Source organism: Triplophysa dalaica, chromosome 21 (genome assembly GCF_015846415.1).
Source record: "Triplophysa dalaica isolate WHDGS20190420 chromosome 21, ASM1584641v1, whole genome shotgun sequence".
Taxonomy (NCBI): Eukaryota; Metazoa; Chordata; class Actinopteri; order Cypriniformes; family Nemacheilidae; genus Triplophysa; species Triplophysa dalaica.
In genome coordinates, this window is record NC_079562.1 from 18,732,500 (window position 1) to 18,757,183 (window position 24,684).

At 39.7% G+C, this 24,684-nt stretch overlaps 2 protein-coding genes across 13 annotated transcripts in view; one reads left to right on the forward strand and one right to left on the reverse strand.

The window, feature by feature from the left end:
• The window catches only part of znf740a (zinc finger protein 740a), a 64,156-nt gene extending 63,248 nt beyond the window's left edge, over window positions 1-908 (reverse strand). For 8 of the 9 annotated variants that reach the window (XM_056734369.1, XM_056734367.1, XM_056734362.1 and 5 more), the window contains exon 1: window positions 820-884. The gene's annotated coding sequence lies outside the window, so the exon portion shown is untranslated. Of the gene's footprint in view, window positions 1-819 lie in introns of all 9 variants that reach the window. The other variant, XM_056734361.1, reaches the window with a different exon arrangement.
• Window positions 909-8,729: 7,821 nt separating this feature from the next.
• Window positions 8,730-24,684, forward strand: part of lima1b (LIM domain and actin binding 1b) — a 70,493-nt gene continuing 54,538 nt past the window's right edge. For 2 of the 4 annotated variants that reach the window (XM_056734737.1, XM_056734738.1), the window contains exons 1-3: window positions 8,737-8,949; window positions 14,399-14,526; window positions 21,851-21,896. In XM_056734737.1, coding sequence (XP_056590715.1) covers window positions 14,405-14,526; window positions 21,851-21,896 — 168 coding nt within the window. In that variant the 5' untranslated portion in view covers window positions 8,737-8,949; window positions 14,399-14,404. Of the gene's footprint in view, window positions 8,950-14,398; window positions 14,527-21,850; window positions 21,897-24,684 lie in introns of all 4 variants that reach the window. The other 2 variants (XM_056734739.1, XM_056734736.1) reach the window with 2 other exon arrangements.

Consider the following 24,684-nt stretch of genomic DNA (forward strand, 5'->3'; position numbering starts at 1 on the left):
TTTTCAGCTTAAGTAAAAAACTTGGTCAGTTTGATTTGAAAATTATAAAAAGGTCTGATTCAAAATTCACATGAGATGTGTCCAAAGGCATTGTAAAAACCTGTGGCCACATGCATATTACTGTCAAGATGATGTACAGCAAACTGTGTTGCACTATAAAAATGGTGACTTGGCCACAGATTAATTGTTTTGGTATTTTTAATGCATCTTAAAAAGACTGGTTGAGATGTCAAGAATTAGTGTGTCAGATGAACAACATCAACCCTCTCAAAAAAGGATGCATATGTAAATCACAGACTTCTCGATCCTGCTCAATATTAACAGGGCCAATTTATGTGACACAAACCAATTCTGGTCGTACATCATTGCGTGTCTTAAATATCTAAGGAATCCAATTCCACTTGCATGTAGCAGAAGCTACACATTTTACGTTGTTGACGTTAGTCACATATGCAATAGATTCAACGATGGACACATGAAAGAATAACAAACATGCAATATCTTCTCCGCACGCGCTGCAGCTCACCCCAATAAAAACCTAATCTGATACAAGTAATGCACACGTTAACCTACGCAGATAATAACTTAAAAACATTGCTAAAAACACAATAGTGTCGGAGTAGTCGCGGTTGCTTTTTTCGGAATGCTTGAGACTGTAAGCGCGTTCATGTGTAATAGTGTCTCGTGCACAGACGCTTTTCTTTGATCAAATCTCACTCATGGGCCTCTAAAAGCAGCCTCGAATCGAAGTAGTCGGGGAATAAAAACACCAATGGAGATTTCTATTAAAGCGATGCGTGTATCCCACAAAGATCTTACCTTAACTGTGCACAATTCCGCTTTTATTCCACCTTAGCTCAGTTTACAAACACAGGAAAAGCCACCGGAACAGCTCCGCGAGAACGCGCACACTGACTGCACGTCACTAACGATAGCTGCCTGCCCTGGTCATGAATAAGCAAAAGCTCCGTAAGCAACAACACAGCTGCTGCACGAAAAAATATAAATACAAAAATCGCTGTATGAAAAGAATAAGACCGATATGAAGTTGGTTCGACATTTGACAGATATATGTAGACTATATAAAGAACTTTAATAAAGCATCACACCATGACATCAACAGGTTCTGTACTGGACAGTGGACAAAATATAATTTGGCAGACACAGCCAAGAAAGCATCAAGCAACAAAATAACTCAATGACAATAATTTGATTTATACAATTGCGCATTAAAACCACAGGGGGGAGCCACCGATATATCTCATAGAACAGAACTTTATAGAAAAGAAAAGAATATAACTTTATTGTCATTGTTTAAGGAACAATGAATACATTTGCAATAATAAAGTTACAGTGCAAATAAAGCAATAGTGCAGCAGAGTAATATCGTAGGGGAGGGTAATTGCACATTTATAGGAGTTTTTATTCCACATTGTAGTTTGATTGTGAGTGTGTGAGTGATTTAAGCATCTAACTGCTTGGGGATAGAAACTGTTTTTCAGTCTGTTGGTTTTGGTTTTTATCAGTCTGTACCTTCTCCCAGAAGGTAAGGGGGACAACGGATGATGTCCAGTGTGAGCAGGGTCTTTTGAATTGCTACATCTTGTGTTTTGAGTTTTTGTTGTTTTTCAGTGTGGGCTAAAGAGCCAGATAGTTGAGGTGTGGATATTGAACTTTATGTGTATGATTCAATTCAATTCAATTCAAGTTTATTTATATAGCGCTTTTCACAATGTGTATTGTTTCAAAGCAGCTTTACAGGGGCAAACAGGAAAAACAGAAAAGTTAAAACACAGCACAGTGCATGGTATTTATACAACGAGTAAGATCATTCTAATAAATAACATCTAATTTCTAAATAAATAAATAAATAAATAAATGAATGCAGTCTTCCGGTGAGCAGGCCAACACTGCCCTGCTGTGGCGAGGAACCCAAACTCCAATGATTGATTAATGGAGAAAAAAACCTCGGGAGAAACCAGGCTCAACCGGGAGGGCCAGATCCCCTCTGACGTGTCATAGCTGCACTCAGACTGCTGACGTGTGGTTTAGGTTTAGCATTTAATACCAAATATTGTAACTTCAGCATTAATAAGACAAATAGTACGTCTTTGCTCTTGGTTGGGGATGTAGTGGTCTGAGCTGGGATGGTCCGATGGTCATATTTCTCTTGGCAGCTGGTGGAATTGCCTTAGATGGAGCTGGGATGGTCAGTCAGTCTGCAGCTGTATCTGGTGTAATCTCAAATTGGGGATGGGCATCTGTCGGTCGTCTGGACATGGTGGAATTTCTTCCTACCTCGGGATGGGCATCCCGAGGCAGAGGCGGAAAGAGAATAAAGAGAATAATTAGCGTAGCTGCTGTTCATTAACTATGCATTAAGTGAAAGCTTGGCTGAAAAGATGTGTCTTTAATCTAGATTTAAATTGGGTGAGTGTGTCTGACCCTCGAATAGTATCAGGAAGGCTATTCCAGAGTTTAGGTGCTACGTATGAGAAAGCTCGTCCACCTTTGGTGGATTTTGTTATTCTAGGTGTTGTCAAAAAACCTAAGTTTTGAGATCTCAGCGAGCGTGATGGGTTGTAACGTGATAAAAGCTCGGTTAAGTAAGTAGGTGCTAAACCGTTCAGGGCTTTGTAAGTAATTAAAATAATTTTAAAATCAATGCGATACTTAATGGGTAGCCAGTGAAGCGATGATAAAACTGGGGTTATGTGATCGTGTTTTCTTGACCTAGTAAGAACTCTGGCAGCTGCATTCTGAACTAACTGTAGTTTGTTTATCGATGATACAGGACAACCACTAAGTAGAGCATTACAATAGTCAAGCCGTGAGGTCACAAATGCATGAATAAGCTTTTCTGCATCTGCAACACATAAACTATTTCGTAATTTGGCAACATTTCTAAGGTGGAAGAAGGCTGTTTTTGTGATATTTGAGATGTGATTTTTAAATGACAGGTTGCCGTCTAATATAACGCCTAGGTCTTTAACTGTATTTGTTGGAGTAACAGTGGAGCTTTCAATTTGCAGGCTGTAATCGGAGATATTCTGTTTACTTAATTTTGGTGCTATAAGTAATATTTCTGTTTTGCTAGAGTTTAAAAGGAGGAAATTACTAGTCATCCAATGTTTTATGTCCTCGATGCACTCTGCCAGTTTGGATAGCTTAAAGGAATCATCTGGTCTTGATGAGATATATAGCTGAGTATCATCTGCATAACAGTGGAGGCTAATTCCATGTTTTCTAATAATGTTGCCGAGGGGCAGCATGTATATGGAGAAAAGCAAGGGTCCTAAAACCGATCCCTGAGGTAATCCATAATTGACTTGCGTAAGATTTGACGATTTCCCATTTAAATGGACGTATTGATATCGGTCTGTTAAGTAAGATCTGAACCATTGCAGTGCCTGTCCCTGAATACCGATATAATGGTGTAAACGATCTAGTAGTATTTTATGGTCTACAGTATCGAAAGCAGCACTAAGGTCAAGGAGGACTAATAGTGAGATGTTACCTTTATCTGAAGCAATAAGAAGGTCATTTGTAATTCTAACGAGCGCAGTTTCAGTGCTGTGATGCGGTCTAGACTGAAAGCAAACCTGCTAAACCTTTTTTCATGAATTTGTCAATCTAACTGCAATGTTCATCTAAGTTTTGTTGATGACTTTAATCAAGCCGTAGGGAGCTGGGAGCCATTTTATTTATTTCTTTGCTAATGATTGTAACTCTTTGTTTTCTCCTGTTTATGGCTTAGCGAAGGAGTCAGGGAAGACTGCCATATAATTTGTCAGGTTATTTAAATTCCCTTGGGGCATAGTTAATTTTATTTGTTTGGCCTAAACCTCTTCTCAAGCCAAATGTTTCTCAGACATGTTTGTTCAAGTTTCTTTACCCGTTATGTTATCATTCACTCTGACTATTCAAAAATAAATGTATGAACAGAAATTCTTGTTGCCATTAATGCTAGGACAATGGAAAGATATAACCTCATTTATTGTTTACTTTTGCAACCATTCTTTTTCATTCCACTCTGCGTTACACCCCTTCACCCCTAGACTTGTGGGGTCGTAACACTTATGAAAAAACACTGAAGTAGTGTAGTTTAAATATTAATAATTGTAATTATTAGGGCCTTGACGCTCTGTGGTAATTACAAATCCAAGGATTTCGTACGAATAAGAGTAGGGCTGTTACCCTGGCCAAATTGCCCATTCGCCCCTTACATCATCATGCCCTCATAACATCCCCTTAAGTACAATATGGCTTTGTAACTCTGTCTCCTCTAAAGCTGCTGTGTGATTGGCATTTTGTCGCAATATGGCTGCTTTTGCTTCATCCAGGTGGATGCTACAGAAAAGTGTACAACCACCAGGTGGTGGTTCAGGAGATTCCCCCATCCATGTTAGCTTTATTTCACGCAATCCTACTGATTCGAACAAGGATAAATGGAATCATGTACATATGGGTCGATGACGTACTATGCTAAAATCCAGGCTGTTACACCTGTCACCATAGGGAACAATGGCGTTTCGCTTCAGGATGCACAAAGGATAACGATCAACAATTTGAGTCTAATTATTCAAACACTTTGCCATAAATCGACAACCAAAAAGGAGAAGCGCTTCGACTTTCCGTTTCAAGGTACATTAACAAATATGAAAAATCATATGATCACATAATCACAGAGGCACTTAATGCTCACCTGTAGTGCTGTCACTGACACTACACATCATTATCACCTGGTGAAAAATCCCCTTAGTGCTATGAGAGTGGAATTGACCTAACTCAGCATGAGCACACAATAGATCATTGCATTGTCCTTGCATAACTGTTGTTTCACAGTAAGTTAATGTGGTGTACCTTATGCACCCACTCACCGATTGCCAACCAAACATGTGATTCATGACCGGTATCTTTTAGTGCTAGGATCGCTCTATACATCAGTTTCAAACGATATTCAAATCCAGCATTACATCCACCGTTTATATAACGTTCCTAAAGTGAACAATCAAACGCAGCTGAACTTCGTGAACAAAGGAACAGATTGATGTGCGTGCTTTTTCTCCCATTCTCCATGGATAGTGCATGGCCGTGTTTTTTCAGAGAGAATTGTCCAATAAGGGATAACAGAAAAGTTTTGGGCTGAAACTGGGCATGAAACTGAATTTCATGTTCGACAAAAACATTCTGAAACCTATACAAACGCTGGTGGAGTGTATTGTCCACAGAAATACAAGTCATACGTCCAACTCATTTTTTGATAAGTTGACCATGTCAAGCATGAGAATCCAGCATGTTTAAAATCGGAAAGAAGTCAGAAAGCATTAAACACTGTTGCGCACCCCCCCCTGCCCCCCCTTAAGGAAAGTGAGTAGCAATGAGTGCTTTTCTTCTTGTGTTTCAAGACATAAATTAATAAAATAGTAGACTACGCGTCCGGCTGGATAACAAACTATGTGCATGTGTCCTACAGACAAACTACATTCATATCGCAATGCACTTTTCTGTCAAAAGTTTGTTAGCACTGCTTTGTGCGCCTGTCTGTGTGTGTGTGCGAGTGTTTGTGGTCTGAGGGACCGTCTGAGGGACTGATGCATGCTTTGGAGATTCAGAAACAATGCCGGATTTTGGCCTACTTTATGTAAACTGATTCGCATCAGAGGGGCTGTGATTAAATGACAGGTGTCAATATCATTCACAATTGTCTTGATCACAACCACTGCTGCTGTTGCTTCAATCCGCGGAGCAGTTAATAAACGGGATATGGGAAGTCACGTACAGGACAAATCAGGCAATCTCAATATACGGATATCCCGGCTAATACAGGGCGGTTGGCAGAAAACTAAATATGAGATATAAAGTAAATTATTTTGTTTAACTTATATTGGTGATGACAATAGCTGAAGTTAAAATATGTTAAAAGTTATTTGTGATGATGTTTTGCTGTAAGGTGAGCTGATACAAAGCTATAAGACTCTGGGTCAGTTGTAACTTCATTCAGATATTTAAGAACCAACCCCAAGCAAATTTAGTTTTATTTACACGTTTTAATTTCACTATGCCTAGTTTTTGGAAGAGAAAGACAGACAATGGGTGCATTATCAGATGATGTAAAACAGCTGAGAAAGTCTATTAGATCTGTGGCAAAATTGCATGTCATTATTTGCCATGTAACCTTGTACAGATTCAGCCTCGTAACAAACCAACACGAGTTATATTAAAAAGTCAGTGTATAACAAAAAGCTTTCAAATCCATTTTTTGGTCATAATTCTAATTTCATTATGTTACATATCACCCCGGTGCATTTCATTATGTTACATATCACCCAGGAGGATATCATAATTTTACATTACACCACAGTGTATTTTACAACTTTCCCGGACTATGGGATGAATAGTAATATTTCACTCTAAACCATGCATTTTCTGTTTGTGCTGCCAAGATAAAAGCTGTCATTTAATAGCAGACACTTCTAAGTAGTTTGAATTGCGTTTTGAATGCACTTGGCTTAAAAGAACTCCAAGATACAGACAAAATAGTAAAACAATTTTACAACTATCCCCGGTCTCCCTAACGTAGATAAATAAATTGAATTGAATTAACTAAAACCAAAGTTATTAGAAAAACTTGAACATAATGATAGAACTATTTAAAATGACTGAAACCATTTATATTTGACATGGAATTAGATGTGTGGCATGATCCCATTTGGTTTACATGGAGAGGGAGGGGTTTATGACCTATACTGCAGCCAGCCACCAGGGGACAATTGCTTTGGCTTCACTTTTCAGGCCGTGTTCTGCATGCCTGGGTGTCTGGAATCTTATATATTTGCTTATAATTTCTGATTTACTTAAATTAGAAGAGTGGTATGCAATGACATTTAAACAGGTTTTGAAAAATCTGAGGGTGAGTAAATGATGACAGAATTTTTCATTATTAATTTTCATAATTAGGTGAACTGTCCTTTTAAGTGGCAATGACCACAATTGTGGGTATTCGGACAAAGAAATTAACTGAATCAAACAAACGATTACTTATGAATTTTACATCATAACAACACACCTGGTACAATTAAAGCAGATTTAGGATAACAGCATAAGTTTTTATATACTTATCATAGAAAGTTGTTTCAAGGCTTCAGAAAGTTTGAATATACATCACTGGGGACTAGTTTTATTGTCATTTGGTACTTTGAGTCTTTTTTGAAGTTCATTAAAATCAAGGCTCCATTACTTATCATTGATGACAAAAAATACATTCTTGAAAATATTATGTTACAACTTCAGTATGAGGTGACTGCATGATAACAATTATATTTTATGTTAATCAAAAAAGCTTCCTATGGGCTAGTTTGAGAATCATATTACAATACAGGGAACATAAATTACCTTATTAAACAGGGCTAGCTGTCTTCCCCAACTTCTCCTCTTTTTCATGTTTTCATTCTTCTTTGGTAACCCGATTTTTGTCCCATCTCATGCCTTCTGATGCATGTAATGATCAGAACTGTGATGTGCTGTGATTGACATGGTGGCCGCAGTCCACTAACGCAATAACGGAAGCTACAACTTCTTTCTTTGCGTATACATTTGGGTGGTATTTTGCAAATATTACCACACAGTGACATAGGGTTGTGCCAATAGACGATGACTTCGTCCATTGCCGCTCAAACTGATTTTGCCAAGTGGTTGATGTCCTCAGGACAACATATTTTGTTGACCTAAGAACAATTTTTTTATAAATAAAACCTAAACCCACACCAAACCCCAACCCTAACCATAACTAAAATCAATCAAAGAAAAATGTATCCTAAAGTCAAAAATCCCATTAACAGTTGACAGATAATATGCGTGCTTTATTCGTGCTGTTTTGTTTGCGCAAAACTGTCCTCTTATTTCATATTTGCTATAATAATAAAACAAGAACCCTTAGTCTACTTAATTAATATCCACAGTTGCTTATTTATGTGAACATTGTGATAACAAGTGTTCACGCTAAGATTGTTGTATAGCATACTGCAGGTCATGCATTCCATGTTATATTATAAAAGTTTCCCCTTAGTTTAAACATAATTACAGTTTTAAAAAACTTGTGACTTCTTAATTCCCCAAATTTTGCATATTGTTCCCTTTACCTACAGATATGTACTGTAAAGGTACTTTATTGTTGCAAAAGTGAAGCTGTAAAGTGTGTTTATTTATGTGTAATCTTAAGCATCACTGTATTATGATCAGTATAAACCATGATTGGTGCAACAAGTATTATTCAAAATGTTGTACATCAAAGGTTAAACAAAACTCTTAATGACAATTAAACTTTTTTGAAGTTACTTACAGGATATTCAACTCTTACTTACAGGATATTCAACTCTACAATTTGAATCTCCAATTGAAATGGGTAAGTGAGCAACAACTTAAATGGAGGAAGAGGAAATCTATAGCAGGTCCTGAAAGCTCAGCTGATATATGGTTCCCTCATAAGTATGAAATATGTGAAATAGGCAATATGTACTTTTTATTCATGCAGACGATATTTGTGCTTAACTGGAAATAATAGGCAGTCACTTCTTGTTCAGTTAAACCATTAGAAAAGCAGAACAGAAGAATAGCACAGGTACACACACACCCCAGTTCAAAGCACACCTGCCAGGTGACACATAATGCCTGGGTCCGCTGGTGCGTGCTGTCACATGATGAGAGTTCAACCACTCTTGGTGGACGTTTCTCCTGACTCCACCCTTTGTAAAGTATCACGGGACAAACTCACTTACAGAAGGACAAGAAGTGTCAGATATCATTCATCTATACAGACTTCTCAAGGAAATTTTGTGACTCATCAAAATACAGGTGAAATTAACCATTGCAGCAACTTCAATAAGAACACTCAAGAAACGTAACGACAAGACCTTTAAAGACTGGAGAAACTGCAGTTGAATTATAGAGGTGGGTCTATCTACATTAAGCTGAGAAGAGTGATAAAAAAGGGTTGGATAATGTTGATCGTCTAAAGTTTTTGTATTATTAAGCTAAAACATTCCATAGATTTAACTCTTGGTTTAAGCACAACATTAGTCAGCTTTAAAAAGACCAGACAGTTAAACAAGGGTTTACTATCTTTTCTGGTTGCCGGTATTCCACGTCAGATGAAGATCCAGTTTGACAACTTACCCTTCTGAGGAAGAAGGAAGCTTTTGTGTTTGCCAGAATGACATAATAGTCTGTAGTGTCACAGAACTAAAAACACAAACGTGTATGTGCTCGAATACTGGATTCTGAGTGCATATAAAAACTGATTCAAATGAGCATACTTAACTGGTTAACTGGATATTGGATATTAGATCTTTGGTTTACTGCAAACTCTGGCTTTTAATTTTCAGTTCACTCTTTTCAGCAATGTAACATAGCCTGTAGGCCTATCTCTTAAAATTACGTGTTATTTTAAATCTGGTAATAATTATTTTTAGCTGGTTATACAAGTAGTTGCGTGTTTTTGGTTTGCATTTCATGTACTTGCAAGTCATATAGTGTGTTCAGGTGATTTTGCTCTTGATGACTCAATGTGTAGCTCTTTGCTTTGGTTACAGTATGTTAATCATTACTGAGGGCGTTTATCTGAGTGTGCTTTCAAAAGCCCCTAAATTTATCATGACATCTGATATTCAACAATTTGTTTTATTTTTGTAATCCACAATTACATTTGTAAATAGCCGAACTGGAAGTATTCGTGTATTAATCATGGATTTGTTATTATAAATACCGTAAAAATCTGAAAAAATCCAAGTGTTCGTTTAAATTTTAGCAAAAGTTTGAGATTACCTGCTGAAGATAATACAAAATAGCTGATAGACCAACTCAGAGTTGAATACCTTCGTCAATCCCTTAATATACTGTAGGACAATAAGCCAGAACAGTCCTTTCTACAGTACTATGTGAAGATAGTATTAGCATACAAACTTGTGAAATATATTTTTGATTATATATGCAGTGTTTCAATTTTAAGTTTTCAGCAGTGTGTGTCTGTGGTTATAGTAAGAGCTAAGATGAAAGATTTAGGCTTCATAACATTGAATGAATCAATAAAATTGATTGAACTGATTCTTTTTTTGAAGTTTTAAAGTAAACAAAAGCGTATTAAAATAACTCCTAAAGGCATTCAGGTTTTGTGAAAAACAAGCTAAGATGGAAGTTTTGCAGTCAAGGAAGTTATGTTTAAACAGTGCAACAAGCAGGACAACTCTCGTTTGTATATGCTATCGCAGGTCAAGACTTTTATAAAATAACGGATTATATTTGAAACCCTCAAGAACCCTTGCCATATTGTTTAAATATCGCGTGCCATTTTGGAGTTTAAAAAAGGTTTATTGTGGAAATATTTATATAGCCTACATGCTTTTGGCAAACTCTGGTAGAAAAATAAGAGGAATTTTGAAAAATAAGATTTGTTCATTAATATAGTACTGCCCTGAACTGTCAAGGTTTCCCTTTCAATTTCCCTGTGTTTTTCCCCGGACTACACCTACCTGCATTCTCCACGCTCCCTCACCTGTCCCATGTTTGTCATCGCTCATACCTGACAGCCATCAGCCTACTTCCCACACTGTATTTCTAGAGGATATGCACGTGTCGTCACCACACCACGGCAAGTCACGTGAAGTCAAGCGAATCGCGCCCACTGAGTTGTAAAGAGAATGAATGCAGCAGTGTTTAACGTTATCTGTACTCTGTTTAGAATGGGATAAGACTTTTGTGCGATTGATTGTACAAACAGATTGAGAACGAAATCATTCTTTTTAAAGACTACCGAAGGATATAAGAAAGAGAATGAACCGCTGCAATTTGTTGAAACAAATGGAATATTGAAACGTAAATGTTGGCTAGCCATTTCATATCAAATCCCCAAAACAGACACAACCCTACCCCAATCTTTCGCTTTCATCCGCGCTCGGCTCGACTAATGTCCATCCTGTGCTCTGTTCAACTTACTGCTGATTGGCTACGAGGTTGTTTTGGTACTCGGCCCGACTTTGTCTGAACAAGTGTTATTCAAAAAGCGGACACCCCGCCTTCAAGTTGTTTTTGTTGAACTATACCAAAATATTACCAACTTTATACACCTTTATATGTTGCGTAAACGTAAATGTATTTCTTTTAACATTCTAAGCAGGTGTATTTCATACAAACTTAAAGATGTAGGTTTTGTCAACAATGTAAACATGTAGAAGAGCAATGTAAATCTTGTAAGATTTGTTTATTAAACCACTAAATATAGAGTAGAAAATGTTTACATATTGCTTTGCTTTGTGTATTTACCCTGTCATTGAAATCAGGTACAAAATGAATATCAGTAAAGGCAATTCCGTGCCTTTAGGAGTAGGAGACTTTTATAAAGAAACTAAAATTACTTTTTAGGGGTAGGAGACTTCTTAAAGAAGCTAAAAGCAACTTTTATTAAAGTAGAAGATTTAAACACAAAATGGCTGCCCTTGACCTCTGAATCAGCCAATATAAAGCCACCTGCAAGGGTGAAGTCATACCAGTATGGAGCCATTTATTCATGAACGAATTAAGACATTACTTAAATCAGACATTACATGTTTATTGCTTTTTATTAATTTATACATACAGCTGCAATCCATAACATATTGAGGTAAAATAAATCAAAGTTTAGTAATTGGGCAAGCACAGCAGTGTTGAAAACTTTCTGCCTTTCTTCCCCTGATTTACAATGGTTAGCTTATAATAGTGATTGATATATTGAGCTGTACAATTTTATGGGAAATTTAACATCGGTTTACTTTAACCCAGATGAAGATAAATATAAAGTAACCTGCAATTTATTTTGTCAAACAGAAATGCAAACAGAGATTCAAAATTGTATTTTTCATTATATATTAGAAAGATATTACAACTATCTATCCATTTTGACTTGGTTTTCATACATAGAGTTTGACAGTTAATTTAAATAATTAAGCTGCTGAATCACATCCTACACTCACCGCTCTAAAGAAAAGACCAAAGCTGAAAATCCTTAAAAATTTATTTAATAGTTTTTTTTATATTATTTTATAATTTAATTAACTCCCTGTCATCATGTCATTCCAACACATTGTTTCTTTTTTGTGAAGTCCATAGTACCTGCCTCTGTACTGCCATCTTGTTACTCTTAACTAGGTAAGGATCACTGTCGGGTCTAACTGTTTTTAATTTCAGCATATAAACACGTTTTTTAGTCCTGGTTGCTTAGTTTAGTCTTAGAAAAAATATTGTGTTATACTGGTCTGTTTGTATTCTCCTGGTTATATTTTTGTATTTATAAGTAAAGTTACGTGTATTGGATTTCTCTGTGTCTGGGGTCTGTGGCACACTGTGACAAACGATACGACCTCCAGAGGACTTTCTCTTGTTCCATATACTGCAAAAAGCTTTTCTGGAGAGGTACGTGGAGGACTTCATAAACTTTAGATATCAGGTGAGCTGGAAAGAGTGTGAGTGTTTCCTGATGGGGTTGGATGATAACCTCTACCGTCATCTGTCAACCAAGTTATGGGAAGGGCCTCTGGTAGAATATCATCCTGGTATTGAAATACTCTAGCAAGGTGTTACCAGACCGAAGTGGATATCCCGGACTTCCACATCACAGCCATGAGGATCGGCGCTCACAAGCGCTCTCCATTCTCCTACGCCACGGTAGTTATCCTTGCCACGGCAGCAGGGTAGTCGTTCTCAGCTCCTCTGCTTTCTGCTCATGCATTACAGCCGTGATGGCCATTCTCAGCTACTTTGTTCCCTGCCCCAGCTTCACAGCCGCGATGGTTGTCTCTGTCCCCTGGCTCGGTGCAGACAGCACCCTCTGTGGCCTCCATGAGGACCAACTTGGAGGCTTCCTGTCCTGTCCCATGTGCCCTTAACTAGCCTCACCCTCCCTGGTTGTTTCTTCGTAGGAGCAAGGTTACGCCTCCCGGAAGAGGGGAGTGCTGTCAGAGTATCCCTTTCTGTTTCCCTGTGTTCGCCCCGGACTACACCTCCCAGCATTGTCCACGCTCCCTCACCTGTTCCATGTTTGTGATCACCCGCACCTGACAGCCATCAGCCTCAATACCGGACTCTATTTTTTAGGGGCCCCGAAGGTGCTATGGCCACTAATGCTTCTATTGGTATTATCATTCTTTTCCAATGGGAGTCTTTGAAAGCCCGCATGAACCGTGTGTTGGAAAATGATGAAATTTGGCACACTTGTGCTGGTGGTCCTCAACAGGCATGTAGCATATATGGTGGCCCTAGCACTAACTTTGTGCCAACAGCACTTCAAAATTTCACATTTCAAATGGATGTAACTTTTGAACCCAGTGATATACAGAAATTCTACTCGGCACATGTCATCATGCTTATCGCAATCCATGTGTTAGATTAAGACTCCACCCATTACACTAGCGGCCACCTTGTAAAATAAACTATTGCAGTGTTTGCGCTACTAGTCCAAGTAATTGTGATCAATTGTTAAGAAAATCTTCTCACACAATCTTTTGACTGAGCCAAAGATTCAGACCTGACCGGACAATAATTGCCATTTTGCTATTGTTCAAAAGTTATGAAGTTGCAAACTTATTAACAAATAATCTCGCAAGAGTGGAAAAAAAGAGCATGCCCACGCGTCAACCATCAAGAGCACGACCACGCATCAACAAGCAGGAGAAAGAGCATGCCCTTCAATATGCTTCGTTCGTTTCACTGAAGTTGAGCTGTGTTTGTTAGTTCACTTTATTTTGGAGAGAAATGTTATATAATGATGGATATACTACCAGATTTGGAGATCGTTTGAAACTGCGTCAAATGTTTGTGTTTTGTTGGCAATGTTTGTGTTTTATTGGCGCCCACCTGCATTTTGTAAACAAGACAAATTTATGGTGAATCAACAGTTGCAGGGATAATGCAATGATGTATTGTATGCTTGTGCTGTAGTTCCGCCCTGGTCTAATTTGTCATTGTGTTTTCTGACTATTTATTAATTATGTTTTCAGATTTGTTACTACTTTTCAAATTTGTTGCTTTGCTTTAAATTATTGGAAACTGTGCATCTTTATACTTTTAAATAGATTATAATCTTTCAGACCATTATTTTTTTACGTTCTCAGTTCTTTCTTACAGCACTGCTCATTTACATCGGATGAAACATTTGACACACACACACTTGCTTAACAGAACCGAATATAAGCTCTTCCTTTATACATTTCTACAGTAAATGCTTTTGTAGGTAATGGAATCTTATGACAAGAATAAGTAAATGTACAATTCTTGACCAAATTGTTGTGTTTCTAATTTTTATAGAATTGTAATTGTTTATTGTAGTTAATGTAAATTTACTGACACACGCTTTTCTTTTTTCTTTTGACAGGCAGAGATGGACACTGGGTCATTTAGCAGGAGACAATGGGCATCACAGTCTTTACGGATAACAGCTAAAGAGATATCATTGGTTGGGAGCCGTGGTAAGGGTAATGCCATCGCTGAACGGTTTTCAAAGTAAGTGTGTGTGGATTATGTGAACGTCACTCAAATGAAAGCGTATCAATCATCCGTGCAACATTCATCACATTTCTTAAGAACACGATTGAATTGATTTAGTATACCCGATGTTTCAATTGTGTATATCTTAATAAAATTAAAATATTGTTTTAATTACATTCTAGGCCAGCGGTTCTTAATCCTGATCCTTGCGACCCCCACTCTGCATATTTTGTATGTTTCTTTCCATCCCTTCAGAGGTTTGTTCAATAAAAACGTAGGTGCCCTGTGAAGTGAACATCTCTCGATCTTCTGCCATGATTTCAGTTCGAGCATGTGTAAAATTTAAGGGCATTAAAGTGCACAAGACGTACGCATATCACGTGATTACAGTTAAATAATCGTTCACATTTCTGTAAATTTCGTCTGTGTGTGAAGACGCTGCAGGCAGTCATGTAGCGCAGTTCCATGCAATTAAACTTCAGCTGGTTTCCGGTGTGCCAGGGAGTAGAGAGCAGTGAAGACTAAGTAGGGACCATGTCGTTCGAACACAGTTCGTTCATGGAGTGCTCTTCTAATGATTGGTATAAGGTGATTTAAATCAGGTGTAAAACAACAGTATTACCCACCACGAGAGGGCGGAGTTTAATGACACTACACTGCATTAATAAAATTGAATAAAAGATGCTTCGCTAAATTAATAAATGTAAGTGTACAGTAAACATTAGATGCAAAATAATAAATAAATATGCATGGAAAAGCTGTTTTTTGATGTTCGTGTCTGTTAAGAATCACAGTGTCTTCAAGGCAATAATGGCCACTTCCGTTTCGCATTAATATGTCCCAGTGTGAATATAGTTTTGTTTTGCACTAAAATGTATATACTTTTACATGACAAAGACGATACGTACTTTAAGGGTATAGGATAAGTAGGTGAATTGGGACACAGGATTAACAGACTTTAATTATAAATAATAAATGATAACAAAGACAAAACAAAAACCCACAAGGGGGTAACATAACAAAACAAGGATTCAACAGGACACAGGAACAAGGACTAACTACACCTAACAAGACTTAAGATAACATTTAACGGAGTACTAATAACTAAACTATACTAAAAGGAACAGAAACTCAACACAATGACACAAACAGAGGGAATGAACCAGCACAAGACAAGAAACACGAGGCAAATAAATAGGGGGAATAATCAATAGGGGACAGGTATGGGGCAAAACTAACTAACAGGCAATAATGAGACGAAAGGGCGGGAAACACAGACGAGATTCAGAAAGAGAGTATGGCGTACCAAGAGACTCAAAAACTTCTCTCTCTACAAGAAACAAGGGATCCCGTCCTGGTTCTGCCACAAGACCAATAAATATAAGACATGATGAGGCAGAACCCTGACATAAATAAAGCCGCAAACACCTGTGCAATGAAGGGGTGCAAAGTAAATTGAGTTGTATAATTCATTTAACGTCTCTCCACCTCTTAAGTTTGGGTCTGAATATAATACTACTATAAATGCAAATGCAATAAGCTCAGGCACAAAAACAGCTTTGTCTACGCCTTGTCACCGCTAATATTCACTGCGTGCCTTTAGTAAATACCAGCAGTTGTTTTTGTAGACAAAAAGAACAGTTTGCGCTTCGGCAAACTGCAAATTAATATGGCCCTCGATCTCTGATGAGATTTTACCTCAAATTCGAAACATACTCCAAATCATCATTTGCATTCACAATATGGTTAATTAGAAAGTATATAGCCGATTTAATGGAATAGTTCACTTTAGAAATAAAATCAGCCTATATTCGGTTTTAAAGTGTCAACATAAGCAAACGTTACTGCGCATGCACGCGTTAGTGGACTGCAGTTAAATTCGGGTACACATTCACAAACAATAGAGTGGCTGTAGATTATTTATACTAACAATCAAAAGAAGCCGAGGAGAACCGTAACTTGATTAAACATGTCTATCCAATATTTTGAATTTAGACTCCGATACCAAGCTCAACAGCTAGATGTCAATGTACCATACGGTTTCTTTAAAAACTACAGGACCCATTCAACAAATTGTTTATTTAATAACATTTTTATACAATAAAATGATAATAAAAAATAATTTTAACATAAATGAAATATTATCCGGTTCTCAGTCGGAAAAGGGTGGCTTGCCCACTTCAGGTAGGTGGAGAGTTCCTGCCTCAAGTGGAGGAGTTCAAGTATCTGGGGGTCTTGTTCACGAGTGAGGGAAGGATGGAACGGGAGATTGACAGACGGATCGGTGCAGCTTCTGCAGTAAAGCGGTCGCTGTACTGGTCTGTCGTGGTGAAGAAGGAGCTGAGCCGTAAGGCGAAACTCTTAATTTACCGATCAATCTACGTACCTACTCTCACCTATGGTCATGAGCTGTGGGTCATGACCGAAAGGACAAGATCCCGGATATAGGCAGCCGAAATGAGCTTTCTCCGCAGGGTGGCTGGGTGATCCCTTAGAGATAGGGTGAGAAGCTTGGTCACGCGGGAGGAGCTCAGAGTAGATCCGCTGCTCCTCCACATCGAGGGGGGCCAGCTGAGGTGGGTCAGGCATCTTTTCTGGATGCAATCCCGGGAAGGTGTTCCGGGCATGTCCCACCAGGAGGAGACCCCGGGGAAGACCTAGGACACGCTGTAGGGACTATGTCTCCCAGCTGGCCTAGGAACGCCTCGGTGTCCCCCCGGAAGAGCTGGAGGAAGTGTCTAGGGAGAGGGAAGTCTGTGCATCCCTGCTTAGACCGCGACCCGGCCCCGGATAAGCAGAAGAAAATGGATGGATGGATAAATGAAATAGAGTATACATAGTTATAGGATTAGACACTAGCCATATACAAACCAGAATATAACTCCTGAATCAAGCGTGCTTGCGTGCTATGCAATTGTCTATACTGTATTTTACTCACCCTCAAGCCGTCCTAGCCCCAGGGGCCCATGAGCGCTAGGGGTCCAGGCAAGGGGAAGAAAATGTAACATAACATATGGACAAATTACTATAATCGTTGACAAAGACTGCCTGTTAATTCTTCGAAAAAATGAAGATGAAATTATTTGAATATTGCCCTTAAGAATATTCTTAAGAATGTTCTGTAATTTATCTTATTATATTAAATTACTTATATTTTCTTAAGTAGTTTTGTGAATCCGACGTGTTTGTGTGTGAATTAGTGAAGAATCTGATAAAACTGAATTAATAGGTAGGTGAGGCACTGTGCTTGCAAATGCCAGTAAGTAACAATATGCAGTGAAATTTCTTAATATAGTTGTTGCTGGACCAGGAAAGCATTGTTGCAATCATGTGGTGTAAATCCTGTATGATTGAGGATGTGTTAAGGTGTTGATATTGTCCTTCAGCTTGTGGTCATTATTTGTAACTTGTCAATATAATCCTGTATAGGACAGAGGTGTTTCATACACATTGTACCCATCCATCCATCCATCCATCCATCAATCCATCCATCTTCTTCCGCTTCATCCTGGGCCGGGTCGCGGGGGCAGCAGTCTAAGCAGGGAAGCCCAGACCTCCCTCTCCCTAGACACTTCCTCCAGCTCTTCCGGGGGGCCACCGAGGCATTCCCAGGCCAGCCGGGAGACATAGTCCCTCCAGCGTGTCCTAGGTCTTCCCCGGGGGAAGGCGACCAGGGGGCATCCGGGGAAAGATGCCCGAGCCACCTCAGCTCGATGTGGAGGAGCAGCGGCTCTACTCTGAGCTCCTCCCGAGTGACCAAGCTTCTCACCCTATCTCCAAGGGATCGCCCAGCCACCCTGCAGAGAAAGCTAATTTCAGCCGCCTGTATCCGGGATCTTGTCCTTTCGGTCATGACCCACAGCTCATGACCATAAGTGAGAGTAGGAACGCAGATTGACCGGTAAATCGAGAGCTTCGCCTTGCGGCTCAGCTCCTTCTTCACCACGACAGACCCGTACCGCGACCGTATTACTGCAGAAGCTGCACCGATCCATCTGTCAATCTCCAGTTCCATCCTTCCCTCACTCGTGAACAAGACCCCCAGATACTTGAACTCCTCCACTTGAGGCAGGAACTTGAAGTGGGCAAGCCACCCTTTTCCGACTGAGAACCATGGCCTTGGATTTGGAGGTGCTGATTCTCATCCCAGCCACTTCACACTCTGCTGCAAACCGTCCCAGTGTATGCTGAAGGTCCTGGTCTGATGGGGCCAGCACGACAACATTATCCGCAAAGAGCAGAGATGAAATCGTGTGGTGAAAATTATGAACAGAACCGGCGACAAAGGGCAGCCCTGACAGAGTCCAACATGCACCGGGAACAAGTCTGACTTTCTGCCAACAATGCGAACCAAGCTCCTGCTCCGGTCGTACAGGGGCCGGATAGCCCTTAGCAAAGGTTCCCGAATCCCATACTCCCAGAGCACCCTCCATAAGATGCCGCGAGGGACACAGTCGAATGCCTTCTCTAGCTCCACAAAACACATGTGGATTGGTTGGGCAAACTCCCATGAACCCTCCAGCACCCTGGAGAGGGTATAGAGCTGGTCCAGTGTTCCACGACCAGAACGAAAACCACACTGTTCCTCCTGAATCCGAGGTTCTACCATCTGCAGGATTCTCCTCTCCAGTACCCTGGCATAGACTTTCCCGGGGAGGCTGAGAAGTGTGATCCCCTGCCAGTCCAAAGGCACAGTTCCCGACCGTCATGCGGTGCTGGGAGGCGTGTCAGCCAATACAGCCCCACAACATCCAGAGACTTGTGGTACTCAGGGCAGATCTCAACCACCCCCAGTGCCCTGCCACCGAGGAGTTTCTTGACTACCTTGGTGACTTCAGCCTGGGTGATGGACGAGTCCGCCTCCGAGCCCTATTTCTCAGCTTCCTCAATGGAAGACGTGGCGGGGGGATTGAGGAGATCCTAATAGTATTCCTTCCACCGCCCGATGATATCCCCGGTCGAGGTCAACAGCTGCCCCCCTCCACTGTAAACATCGTTGGTAGGGCACTGCTTCCCCCTCCTGAGGTGCCGGACGGTTTGCCAGAATCTCATCGAGGCCGAACGATAGTCCTTCTCAATGGCCTCACCGAACTCCTCCCAGGCCCGAGTTTTTGCCACCTCAACCACCCGGGCTGAAGTCCGCTTGGCCTGTCAGTACCCGTCAGCTGCCTCGGGAGTCCCACAAGCCAGCCAGGCCCGATAGGACTCCTTCTTCCGGTGTCCACCACCGGGTTCGGGGATTGCCGCCTCGACAGGCACCGGAGACCTTACGGCCACAGCTCCGAGTGGCCGCGTTGACAGAGGAGGTGGAGAACATGGTCCACTCTGACTCAATATCTCCAGACTTCCTCTGGGTCTGGTCGAAGCTCTGCCGGAGGTGGGAGTTGAAGATCTCTCTTACAGGGGATCGGCCAAACGTTCCCAACAGACCCTCGCAGTATGTTTGGGTCTGCCGAGTCTGTCCAGCTTCCTCCCCCGGACTGGTGTTCTGTTATTGGATACATTGTACCCATTAGGCTAATTTAAAACTTTATCAGAATCAGAATCAGAAAGAGCTTTATTGCCAAGTGTGTTTGTACATACAAGGAATTTGTTTTGGTGAAAGGAGCATCCAGTACACAGAATCAGGAACAACACACAGAGACCATCAAACAATACAAAACAGTTACACAGATGATTTAAATAAAGGCCTATGGGTATAAACAATTAAGAAATACAATACAATAAACATAAGAGTAAAGCTATAGAGAGTAAAGTTATGTGTGAATGTAAATATGTACAAGTAAAAAATAAGAATAGACTATTGTGGTAAAAGGTATGTGTTATACACAGCAAGATGAAATATAATTTACAGAAAAAGTTATATAAAATAGATAGTGTATTATCTATTATATTTAAAATTGCACTTTATTATTATTGCACAGAGTTAAATGCACGTAAAAAATTTGCAGGCAAATTCTTAAAGGTGCATGTAAAAAACATTTAACTGTTAAAGAGGTAGACGGCCTGAGGGAAGAAGCTATTTTTGTGTCTGGTTGTTTTGGTGCTCAGTGCTCTGTAACGCCGACCAGACGGCAGCATTGTGAAGAGATGATGGCTTGGATGTGAAAGGTCCAGGGTTATTTCTGAGCCCTTTTCCTATCGAGATGTTTCAGGACAAAATGCAGCCCCATGTTAACTGCATCCTCAACAGACCTATTTGCTCTGTGGGCAAACTGCAGGGGGTCCAGTAAGGGTTTTTTGATGTCCTTCAGATAAGCCAATACCAGTCTCTCAAATGACTTCTTATTGTGTGAATGGGGGTCCATAAAACACTTGTGGGCAGGGGCCTCTGAATTCTTAATCCGGGCCTGGTCCATATGTCTTATGAAAGCAGACTACAGTCTGATTTATATTGAATATTATGAAAACTTTCAACAAACGAACAGTTTGTAGGTCATTCGTATTGCATTATCTCATCGCATCCAGTATGAAAAGTCAATTAGATGAGGAAAGCAGAGAAACCCGGGAGTGCAATTCCAAAAGTTTTGACTTTAGTTTTGACTCAACAATTTTTTTATTGTGTGTAAATGAATGACTACAGCAGCTTTATTAAGAAGATCGCATAAACCGTTTCGCAGCTTTGTTAAGGCGATTGTGCAATTTATTTTACATGATGGCCTATAGCCCCATATTCAACAGCTCTGCACCAACCTATTATGCTATGACCATGAACGAATGGTGGCTCGGAGGTGTTTATCGGCCAACCCAAACTTTTCCGGCGAGTTCTGTTTCGTGTGCAGCGCTGAACTATAGTTAGGAGAATTGTAGTTTTGACCAGAATCTGTTCGAAATCATGTTACAGGCGGTCGTTTTTCAATTTCGAATGTCATATGCTGGGCCCAACAATCTCCACATAAGGGTATTTGTTTTCCCTTTTGTGTTAAAAAAAACTGATTTGATTTTCAGCTGTTTATATTTCAAAATGAATGTTTTACTATATTTTATAATTTTCTTAGCATCTTATTTTAAACTGTTGTTATTGTTACTGTATGTTTCTTGTTTTACGTTCAATGCTTTAGCAATATAACAAATAATTATTCCAATAACGTAATAATGAAGTAAAGAAAAAAATCAAGCAGTCAGTGTCCAGAGAGTAGTATTTCAAATGTGGCATTTAATACATTTTAATTCTGAACAGTAAGGATAGTTATTTTGATGTTCCATATATACAATTTTATATTATCACATTTTATACTAATTGATAAACTGTTTTGGCCAAATTTGTTTTTGCTCACAGCACATTACTTTGTTCATATTGAATCTAATTTGTATTTTTATCTGTTTTCTTACCTTTAAGATATCAGAAAGCTGCTGAGGAGATAAGTGGAGACAAAAAAAAATTGGTGAGTTCTGCCATTGGACTTATAAAGTTTACCATTGCTGTAGCTCTAATTTCGTATATAAACATACGAAACTTCCCTCAACTCTGAACTACGCTATCCATTATATCCTATTTATTTTCCTGCCTGTTCATTGTAAACTCATCTGTTGTAATAAACCATCATCGTCTGCGCAAAGGGGGTCAAACACAGGACGAGAATTGCCTAGCCGCCTAGTGTTGCGCCATTGTTTGTAAAAATAAACATATTTTTTTCTATGCACACACCGGGCGGCGGCGGACACTGTTCTAAAGAGACACAGGGTGCCACTTACATGATTTCATAATTTTGGCCAGAATCATCTTTAATGTACAAAATGACTTCACCATAAACTGATAGATGCATTTATCTGTTTGGGAATAACGGAAAAACACCTCATTAAAACAGAAAACGTCTTGGTTACGGATGTAACCTCAGTTCCCTGGTGGAGGGAACGAGACGTTATGTCGCATCGACAGATGGGGTTCGCCTTTGAGAACATGTCACTTCGATTGGTTTTGAAACAGGCCAATGAAATTGGCGAATGAAATTAGCATGCCGGACATCGCCCCCGGAAATCCGGGTATAAAATGGAAACAGTGTGCTGCATTCATTTACCTTTAGTTCCGAGGAGCCTGAGAGCCTCTCACAACTACTGCAGTGATCAGCAAGTGTTTGTGGCAAGAAGGACACAACATCTCGTTCCCTCCACGAGGGGTTGGGTCTTCCTCCCCAGTGGGGAGCGCAGTCAGGGGACACAGAGAATTCCGCATGCCCGTTGGAAACTGCACCCTAAACCCTGCAGAGAGGCATCGGTCGTCACCACGACGCGCCTTGTAACCTGCCCAAGAGGGCCCCTGTCCGTAAGAAGGTCATTGAAGACCAGGGGGTTAGGATGTGTCGGAAGAGACTAGCGGTGCAGTTACGAGTCAGAATAACTGTTGTCCTCCTCTGTGGGTGGGAGGGGTGTTGGACCTGTGATGGTGAAACGAGGAGAGGAGAGCTAGAGAGTCGGCTGCTTGTGGTTTTTCTAGGTGTTTCAGATTGTAGGAAAAATGTATTAAAGGAAGCCAATTGCAGTCAAAAAAGTGCTTTATTTACTAATCCATATAGGAATTTGGAATCCATATGATATGTTACCTGTGCTTTTCTTTTCTTTCCTTTATCTTATATTTGTGTACATGGGTGTGTGTACCTGCATGTGTGTGTGTCAGTGCGTGTGCATTTGTGTTCCGTGCATTTGAGTTTTGTGTGTCTGTTTTGTGTACGTTGGCATATGACTATGTATGTTCCTTTGTGCGTGTGTCTGTGAGTGTGTGTTGTGTGCCTGTGTTTCATGCATGTGGACTGTGTGAGCATGAGCGCATGGTTGCATGTGTTGTTGTGTGAGCCATGTATTTCTTCATTTTTTTTGCATGGTATGTGAAATTGTATTGCATTTGTTCTTATTATTTTCCTTGTTATTCCTTGCCTATAGTTATTGTTTCATTGTTTCATTTACAGCTGCATTGTAACAATGAAAATGATCAAAAGCGCTATAAAAATCTTTTTGAGTTGAGTTTATTTATCATTGAATGAGCATGTACAGACGTGAACAGTAAGTAAACATGCCCACAGTCACTTATTGGAAATCCAACATGGTGACTATATGCAACTAGCCAGTTATTGCTGCTGCATGTACTTGTTCAGACTGCTTGTTGACGCTGGTCGACCTCTTGTAGCCTTCAGAGTACACATTGCTAAATCTTCTCATCTTGACTTCAACTCTACTTTTCCTCGGGGCCTCAAGAAACACAGAAATTCACCAGAATATTGGAATGCATAGTTGATAAAAAAAACCTGAATGAGTAGCAACTTTTTAATGTTGAATGTAATGTATTAAGTAAATGTTAAATCATCAACTCTTTTATTTTTTATTTATTTCATTTAGCTTTGTTATGCAAGCACTTTTGAGCTTGTAGAGAAGCAGCAGTAGTGCCAGAGGATAAACTGGTTCCTGGTGACAGGGCCTGGGTTCCTTCAAGTTTTTTTTCTTCCCTGGAGTTTTGGGTTCCTCACCACTGTTTGCACGCTGACTGCACTCATTTTCTCGCCGGGGGGATGTGGCCACCAGCTTTACAATTTTTTACTTGTTAATATTGTAACAACCAGCCTTATCGAAAGCGTCATAATTTTAAAAGATGGGGTCAGATTAAACTGTGAAAGATCTTGTAGTTTTAAAATAATTATATAAAACCTTATTAAACAATAAGTGTGGTATTTGTATTTACAATGTTCACATGAAACTTTAAAACAACACAATAAAACCAGAAAACCCCTGCATGCCGTTAATAGTATACAGTCCAATGCTCCATACCCTAAAACAGTGTGAGTGTCCACCAGTGTATATACATTTCAACAGCAGTGAAACCAAAAATATTAAAAGGTACCTGAAAAGGTGAGTCTACAAGATGATAACTCCATATTTCAGTTCAGTAGTTTGTGCACATGACAAGATACCACTCTTCTTGACCATTCTGGTCTCTCCATATATTCTTCCTGCTACCTGATAGGCCAATCAAGCATTTCTTAAAGACATACACACTAAAATGATTAAGAGGAATAAAATGGATTTAAGAAAACAAGTAAACTTGTTTGTGGTCGATTAAATATAGCGCCGCCTTTCCATCAAACTCAGTCTCTGCATCGTTTATGTTACTTGTGTTACCTTTGATGCTTGTTATGTGACTGTCAGTGCAAAATGTATTTGCAGACCATTTAAATCTCCCGCGTC